The sequence below is a fragment of the Triticum aestivum genome, chromosome 1D (genome assembly GCF_018294505.1).
Source record: "Triticum aestivum cultivar Chinese Spring chromosome 1D, IWGSC CS RefSeq v2.1, whole genome shotgun sequence".
NCBI lineage: Eukaryota > Viridiplantae > Streptophyta > Magnoliopsida > Poales > Poaceae > Triticum > Triticum aestivum.
Window position 1 is genome coordinate 324571981 of NC_057796.1, and position 8028 is coordinate 324580008.

Here is an 8028-nt window from a genome sequence, read left to right on the forward strand (position 1 = left end):
ACCCGAGGGAAACCCTAACCGCCGCCCCCTCCTTCCCTTCCGCCGGCTCCAGAGGTGTGCGTCGATGTGCGCTCGACACCGAGGAATGTGGCGGCGGGGGATCCGGCGGCTCCATGTACCGTGGAGGGCCTCGGCATCCGGGGCGGCGGCCCCGGGTGGACAGCGCGGGGTGGCCCTTGCGACGGGCCATTCCTGCTGGAGCTGGTGAAGCGCCTCCCTCGGTCTCGAGGGTGACGAGGAGGCGTCGGCCCCCGGTCACTGGTGTGCAGCCTTCCCCTCGCGGTTGCCACCGCCAGATGCAACCCACCCTCTCCGCCCCGATCTGCTCCTTCCATTGCCGGTTTCGGGTCCCAGTGGCTTAGGCCGTTCTTCCCGAGCGCCGGTAGCGCGGATCTCGTCGAGCGGGGTTGGATCCGGGGAAAACCCTGGCCGGCGCTGCAGCCACACCATAGGCGGCGCCCTGGGCGCCATTGAAAGAACATGCGGTGCCCCCATGTTTGGTTTTGGTAATTGATGACAATCTCTATGGACTAATGGTTGCCTTGAGTTATATTTGAAGGATTTGTCCATAGGCATTTCTTGAAGTCCATGTGTTGGTTTCAAGGAGTTTATGTGGTGACCAAGGTGTTATTAAGGAATTATCCAAAGATTGGTCATGTGAGAGTTGAGCTTATTGCAAGCATGTCTTGAAGAAGAAGATTGTGTGATCATTCATGTTTACCTTCAAGACATCATCCAAATGAAGAGAGTTGGAAAGAGTCAAGGTTGATCAAGACTAAGTCAAGAGTGAATCAAGTTGATCAACACACAAAGCGCACAAGATGTACCGAGGGATCAAGCGATCCCATGGTATGGTAAGCATTGTCAATTACGCTTTGTGTACTAACCCATGGTCTTAGTGAGAGTTCTTTGTGGGGTTACGTTGCGGTGTGCAAGTTCAAGTGAAGCGGGCAAGTTCAAGTAAAGCATCACGAAGAGATCAAATGCTTGAAGCCATTGTGGTGAAAATGTACTTGTGAAGATGTGCGGAAGGGTGGCTCACCCATAGTGGAGTATGGGGGAGCAATCAACTAGTCTTCATCGAGCCAACGCAATCAAGAAAGGTGGTCCATCTTTAGGGAATCAAGATCGTCATCATCTAGCTCAAGTGGACCATGTGCAAGGCAAAGGTTTGCTCTTGATAGGTTTTCTATTTTTACCGGTCTCATGATGGTAGTTGGGAGACCGGGTTATAGGATCGATTGCCGTACTATCAAGGGGGCTCTCGATGAGTAGCTTGATCGTATCGTTCATAGAGAGCTCAAACCATTGCATCCTTGCATCATCTTTATTGGTTCTTGTTTGGTTCTTCTCTTTGTGAGTTTTGGAGCTTATGGTCATCTTGATGACAAGCTCGAGTTCATCGAAAACGGAGTTCACTCACATCTTCTATGATGTTTTAGATGTTGGAGGTTATGTCGGTTCTTCTCGGTTGGAGGTTTCACTCCTCTATTTGTTGGCATACCTCCCCTGCCTCTTCTTACTATAACCAGTCGCTGTTTTGATGCTACTCGTCTTCCTCTATCCAATAAGCTTGAGTTTGCTCAATTCGGAGCTCATATGAAGAAGTTTTGGCAGTTCTGTTTTTCTCCCTGCGGTAGTACCGCGGTGGCAGCGGTAGTACCGCTTGTAGCGTCAAGCGGTAGTACCGCTCCAGTACCGCTCTACTACCGCCTCAATTTTGGGTCTGCTCTTTTCGTGTCGGGTTCAGCGGTAGTCGCGCTGCAGTAAGGCACGGTAGTTCCGCCTATAAGCGGTAGTACCGCTCCGGTCGAGCGGTAGTACCGCTGGGGTGAGCGGTAGTACCGCCCCAAGGTTCATGTTTTGTTGATCCGTTTCCCTGCTTCTTCCGCCCGAGCTGTAGTACCGCTCGTGTGCGGGCTGAGCACATAACGGTTGGATTTCCCCCCTCCTATAAAAGGGGGTCTTCTTCCCCAATGAACCTTATCCTTTGAGCTCGTGTTCTTCCCCCATTGTTGACCTTCTTCGAGCTTGCTAACTCTCAATCCCTCCATGGATTCTTGCTAGTTTTTGAGGGAAAAGAGAGAGGAGATCTAGATCCACATTTCCACCAATCACTTTCTCCTCTATGTGAGGGGAACCCCTTGGATCTAGATCTTGGAGTTCTTGGTGTTCTCCTTCTTGTTCTTCCTCTCTTTTTCCTCCCTAGCATTAGTTGCTTCGGTGGGATTTGAGAGAGAAGGACTTGGGCACTCCGTGTGCCCTTGCCATTGCATTTGGTGCATCGGTTTGAGTTCTCCACGGTGATACGTGGAAGTTACAAGTTGAGGAGCTTATTACTCTTGGGTGCTTGGTGCCCTTGAGCTTGTTCCTCTTGGGTGCTTGGGCGCCCTAGACGGTTGGTGGTGTTTGGAGCTCAATCATTGTGGTGTAAGGCTCCGGGCAAGCGTCGGGGTCTCCAATTAGGTTGTGGAGATCGCCCCGAGCAATTTGATGGGTTCCGGTGACCGCCCCCAAGGGTTGCCAAAGTGTACGGGTTCGGTGACCGCCCCCAAGGGTTGCCATTTGTACGGGTTCGGTGACCGCCCTCAAGGGTCCCTTAGTGGAATCACGGCATCTTGCATTGTGCGAGGGCGTGAGGAGATTACGGTGGCCCTAGTGGCTTCTTGGGGAGCATTGTGCCTCCACACCGCTCCAAACGGAGATTAGCATCCGCAAGGGTGTGAACTTCGGGATACATCGTCGTCTCCGCGTGCCTCGGTTATCTCTTACCCGAGCCCTTTACTTATGCACTTTACCTTGTGATAGCCATATTGTTTCTTGTCATATATCTTGCTATCACCTAAGTAGTTTTTCTTGCTTAGCATAAGTTGTTGGTGCACATAGGTGAGCCTAGTTGTTGTAGGTTTTGTGCTTGACAAATTAACCGCTAGGTTTATTCCGCATTTGTTCAAGCCTCAACAGTAATTATTTTAAAGCGCCTATTCACCCCCCCTCTAGGCGACATTCACGATCTTTCAGCCGTTCCCCTGCTTGGAGGCTGTGGTGTGGATCCTTCTCCCCCTCCTTCCGTCCCCTGTTAGGTGAAAGCCTAGGTCCCATGATTCGGGCGGCGATGACACATCCGTGTCGTGTTCCTTCTTGGCGCAGTCCGGGGATCGCAGTGGCGGCGAAAGAGTCTGGTTGTGGCTGTGATGGTGGCGGGTGACAGCTAGGCTCTGCGCTTCAATACCTTTTCTTTAGTTGCTCATCGTTGTTACCCTTGTTTGCTGTGACTGTGGCCGACAGCTCTTGCCCTTCGGTGTGGCTTAACCGCGGACGATGACGGTGCTCGGAGTGGTGTGTTCTGAGCTTGCGGGTCTGCTCCTAGTTTCTTCTCCATACGCAGCTTGGACGTCTTCCATCTGGGTCCTAGGGTGAACCGAGTTGCCGGCTGCCGGTGCGGCATCCTTCGAACCAGGATGAGAGGGCAGGGGTCCTTTGCAGTGGCAGTTCCAGAGGAGGTTCGGTCCATTACTGTCTTTGAGTTTGGCTACGATCACGAAGCTTGCGCGGTGGTGCATCCTCTCGAGTCCGTAGTTAGTCCTGTTGGTGTAGGTCGTCCTGTAGGGTGATGGCCGCAGCATGGCGTGGCCTCTGCTTGCTATTGCTGCCGCCTTTGAGTGTGTTTCGCTTTGCTCCTTGTATCATCCGCTTTGCTTCTATTTGCTTTTCCTTGTAAGTTGGTGATCTTGTAATCCTGGCCGGTTGATAGCTTTGTTAATTCAAAGCCGGGCTCTTCTTGAGCCTTGGTTCTAAAAAAAAAAGTTGTGTACATCCTGAATCTCAGATCCAACGGTCAGTATGGGAACATGTGAGCTGCCGAAGCACTTGATACTGGCTAGGTCCACTCTATTTTCTGCTTTGGACGTGTCTTCTCGTGGGCTCAGCATAAATGCATAGTAGCTTCTACTACTCGGTAGGAGGCTTGGCTTCCTGCCGAGAGAGCCTAGCTACGGCTACCTGTTGTCCATGGGTGACCATACATGCGCTGACCTGCGCCGCTGCCCGGCCCTGATTCCTCTTCCGTTAGCCGGCTGTAGCAATGCCATGCCGCTGGGCTGATAGCCTAGCCTGCCATCGGCTTGACGTGACAAGACTCCTGTAAGCTAAGCAGCCGGCCATAGCTGCACTTGCTCGCGCGATTGGAGGAGCAATGTCTCTCCCTCCCCTGTGGGCTATGGCCGGCCCTACCGTGCTACACGATCGTAGGTGATGTATCGATTCCAGGAGGGTGAAATGAAATCACGGGAGTGATTATCCGCTGAAATCACGATCTGGTGAGGCTTAATTCAGGTTGTGACAGACAGTCGCTTGTTGAAGCTAACACCATTTCCCAGTCTTCCTTAAGATCCCTCTAACTCCAAGGCTCTATCATGAGGAAAAAGGAGTAGCAAACAGACCTGTTGCCTGATCTTATAGGAGCTCAGTGAAACAGGCATGCCCCTACTATGTCCAGGATTAGGCATTCAGACTATGACAACTCCTAGTTTCGATCTAACATTTCTTTCGAGAAAGCAAAGGCTGAATTTCTGAGCTCTACAGTCCTACTCCATTTACTCGCTTCCCAGTTCTGTTCATGTGGACCCACCATTAAACTCACTGCCGTCTCACCACAGCCTCGGATCCCCCATGTCCTTGAGACGCCACCATTATAACTGTCAGAGTGTGCAGCCCATACCATGCTGCTAGTTCTACTGCCTGTTTGTTACCACAAGAGACAAAGCTCATGCTCGGCTGCTCAAGCTGCTTGTTGCACTTTGCTCGAACATGGATTTCTCACATTTGTCGCCTCTATCCTAACAAGCTGTACTAGCAGCAGTAGATGTCTTGAGCTGTGGATGCAAAATCTCTGCTTGAGCATGGTGGCCTTTGGGCTCTGGTGGTCATGGTCGTCGTGCTGCACCATGCCCCAGGCCAAAGCTGGTCTTCCCATGCACTGCCCTCTGCAGCATTATAAATGCACTTTGCCATGTTGGCTTCAGCATATCCTGCCGTGCCAAAAGGTGAATCTAGTGTTGCTTTTGCTGGGTGGTTGCTCTGGTGAGGCCATTCAATGAGGAAGAGGACACTGTCAACTCTAGCCTTCTCTTGTTGCCCTTTTCTGAAGTCATGAAAAATGTATTAAGAAGGGACAAGTCAGGGTAAATCACAAATGGTGAAATTTTATGATTATGATCAGGTTAATGCATGGAAAGTATTGTCTCGATTCGGTGGCAATCAGAAGCAACATGTTCACTACGGTCTTTCCAGTCCTGTCAATCCACATCATGCAGGTTTCTTACGTGACATAAAACACTGATTCAGTTAAGTCAGTCTCTTTTTCTTTTTGGGGTTGGCAGTTAAGTCGGTCTTGACATGAACATGTTGTTGACCAAAACTGTGATTGCCAAATCATCACATTCCAACCAACCCTCATGCAATCGGATCACGGAGCTCATGACAAACTACCCTTCCTTGAACGGACTTGTTGGCAGTATTTAATTTTTTGGCAAGTTTGGGAGAAATTCAGGATTCATGCCAAGGCAGTCATCTCACTACAATTGGCAAATAATTTACATCTAGATGCAACAAGAAAATGAGAAGAGGAAAAGAGAAACCTGATTAATTAAAGGCACTGATGGCCAGGTTGCCTTGACAATTTTACAAAGTTGGGTCATCACAAGCACAAGAAATGTCACCTTACAAACTGCTTCGAGCCTGGACGTGTGATGAACATCAGAACCTCGTGATGTTTCTACTAGTAGTAGCACAATCTACTAACTATCCTTAGATAGACTCGACTAACTGCAATTAACTTGACGGTAAATTAAGGTTAAGCCAATTCTTACAGCTCCCTCACATCACGCGGCAGGAGTTGGCATTGTCGTCGCTGAAAAGATCGGCGTAGGAGTAGCGCGCCGGCGATGCCGCACCCGTCTGCGGCGCCCAAGGCGACGGCTGTGAGTAGTGGCAGCACGGCGGGTACGTGTACGGGAGCTCCTGCGGCGGCAGGGACCTCGCGCCTGGCGCTGCCGTCGCCGGCGCGGCGGCGTAGTAAGCCGCGCTCGCGCTCGGCCGCGCCATGCTGTAGCTCAGGACGTGCACCGGGGGCGGCTGCTGCTGCTGCAGGTGTGGTGGTGAGTGGCAAGTGTGGCTGCCTTGGTCCGATGCTGCCGCCGCCACCACCGTGGCGATGGCATCTACCGGTTTCTCCTCCTGCCGCAGCTGCTTCCGCTTCCTCTCGGGGCCGTTGGATTGCTCCGCCGTGGGCTCCTTGCTGCGATGGCTGACAGCGTCGTTGCCGTCGGCGTCCGCATTGGTGCTCGCCGGGTCGTCTTGAGCCGGCTTCGCGGTCTCGCGGACGACTTTGTTGGGATCTTCTTCATGGGTGGCCTTGGAGTTGCTCTTGTCTGCGGCGTTTGTCCCCTCGTCGCCGGACGCCGGCTTGTGGGCGGTGCCAGTGCCACCGGGCTTGTCTGGCTGGATGGCGTCGTTCTTGGTTTCTCCGTGTCTCTGGGTTCCTACGGCCAGTTGCTGCTGCTGCTGCTGCTGCTGCTCCGGCCACAGCTGGGCGTTCTTGCCCGACCTGCGGAGCCTCTTCAGCAGGGCGTCGGCGCTGACGTTGCCGGTGACGGCGACCGTCACCTTGTTGCTCCGGGCGTCGATGTCGCATCTGTACACGCCTTCAGAAAAAGGCGAATCTATGGAATGAGAGGAAAATCCCTTTCACAGGAGCAAGCAAAATAGATGGACAAGTGAAGACAGCAGAGTGAAAATGTTGGAGAACCGACGACACACCATCGACGCCCTGCAGCACTTTCTTCACCTTCTTCTTGCATCCCTCGCAGTGGATGGACACCCGGAGCACCAGAGTCTGCACGCCAAGAAATCAAGGAGGCCTGGAGGGTAAGACTCGAGTAACAGCACGGCGAGCGAGAGTGACAGTGCTGGGTTTGGGGGAGGTACCTTGCACTGCAGAGGTTCTGTTGCCATGAGGAGGACGGTCTGTTCGGTGAGGAGCGAAGGAAGGTGGAGGGGAAGAGGGAGAAAGGGGAAGTAACGCCGGATTGTTGGGAGTGAGGGTTTGATTGATGCTGCCTCTGCGGTTGGGTTCGGGAGATATATCGGCCGTGTTTGGTCACTTGCAGATGGAGTGAAATGCATGAACGGAAGAACCCATCACATATGACAGGTGGGGCCCGCTCGTTGTGCGTTGACTAGTCCTCCGCCATCACCACCATCCCTCCCCTCGGGCAGCCATCCCATCCTCTCTCTCACTTCCCCGCCGCGCTCCCTCCTCCTCGACTCCCGTCATGGCTTCGTCTCCGTCGTGACGCCCTGCTGCCATGTCCCGCACGGCCCGCCGCTCGCTAGCACCCCATCCGCCTTGCCCCACTCTATAGGGATCAGGGCTCAAGCCAGGCACGCACCGCGAGCCCTTGCGGCCGGCCGACCAGCAAGCCGCACCAGAGCGAGCACTGCGACTCGTGCACCGCGCATCGGAACCGGATCCTCTAACATTCACAAGAAAAGTCACCATGCTACAGTGCTAGTCTAGTGTAAATTCAAGAAGAAAAGTTAGGGACTATTAGCAGATTGTTTACTGTTGGTACGTACAATAGATGTTTGTATGTAGTTACTATAAATGTACATAGTAGATCATCAATTTATAAATTAATTTAAGTAATTTTAGCTTAATCATACGGATAGAAAGAAGTTATGGTATTGTAACTTCTCTAACATTCCTTGTGAATGTTAGAGGATCCGGTTCCCCGCGCATCGCCACTTCTCGGCCGCCTCTTACTTGACGGCTTCGACCACACATCTTTGCGGCAACCGGTACCAATCCGTGTGCAAGAACCGGCTTCGACCACAAATCCTGTGACGCGTGCAGGAGCTACGGCAGTGGGCAAGCCATGGAAGGCTAGGGCGAAGTCGCGGGGGGCTCGTGTGCGGCGGAGGAATCGCTGCTCTGGACACCGTGGTGAGCTCCTGCCGGTGTGCGTG

The 8028-nt window shown here is 52.8% G+C and overlaps 1 protein-coding gene across 1 annotated transcript; it reads right to left on the minus strand.

Annotated features, from left to right (window-relative positions):
* Positions 1-5618: 5618 nt before the first annotated feature.
* LOC123169415 (heavy metal-associated isoprenylated plant protein 35) lies at positions 5619-7251 on the minus strand. The gene is made up of 3 exons (XM_044587295.1): positions 6988-7251; positions 6820-6895; positions 5619-6704 (listed from the first exon to the last, which is right to left on the minus strand). Exons 1-3 carry the CDS (start codon positions 7183-7185, stop codon positions 5878-5880), a joined length of 1101 nt encoding a protein of 366 aa, XP_044443230.1. The 5' UTR covers positions 7186-7251; the 3' UTR covers positions 5619-5877.
* Between the last annotated feature and the right edge of the window lie 777 nt (positions 7252-8028).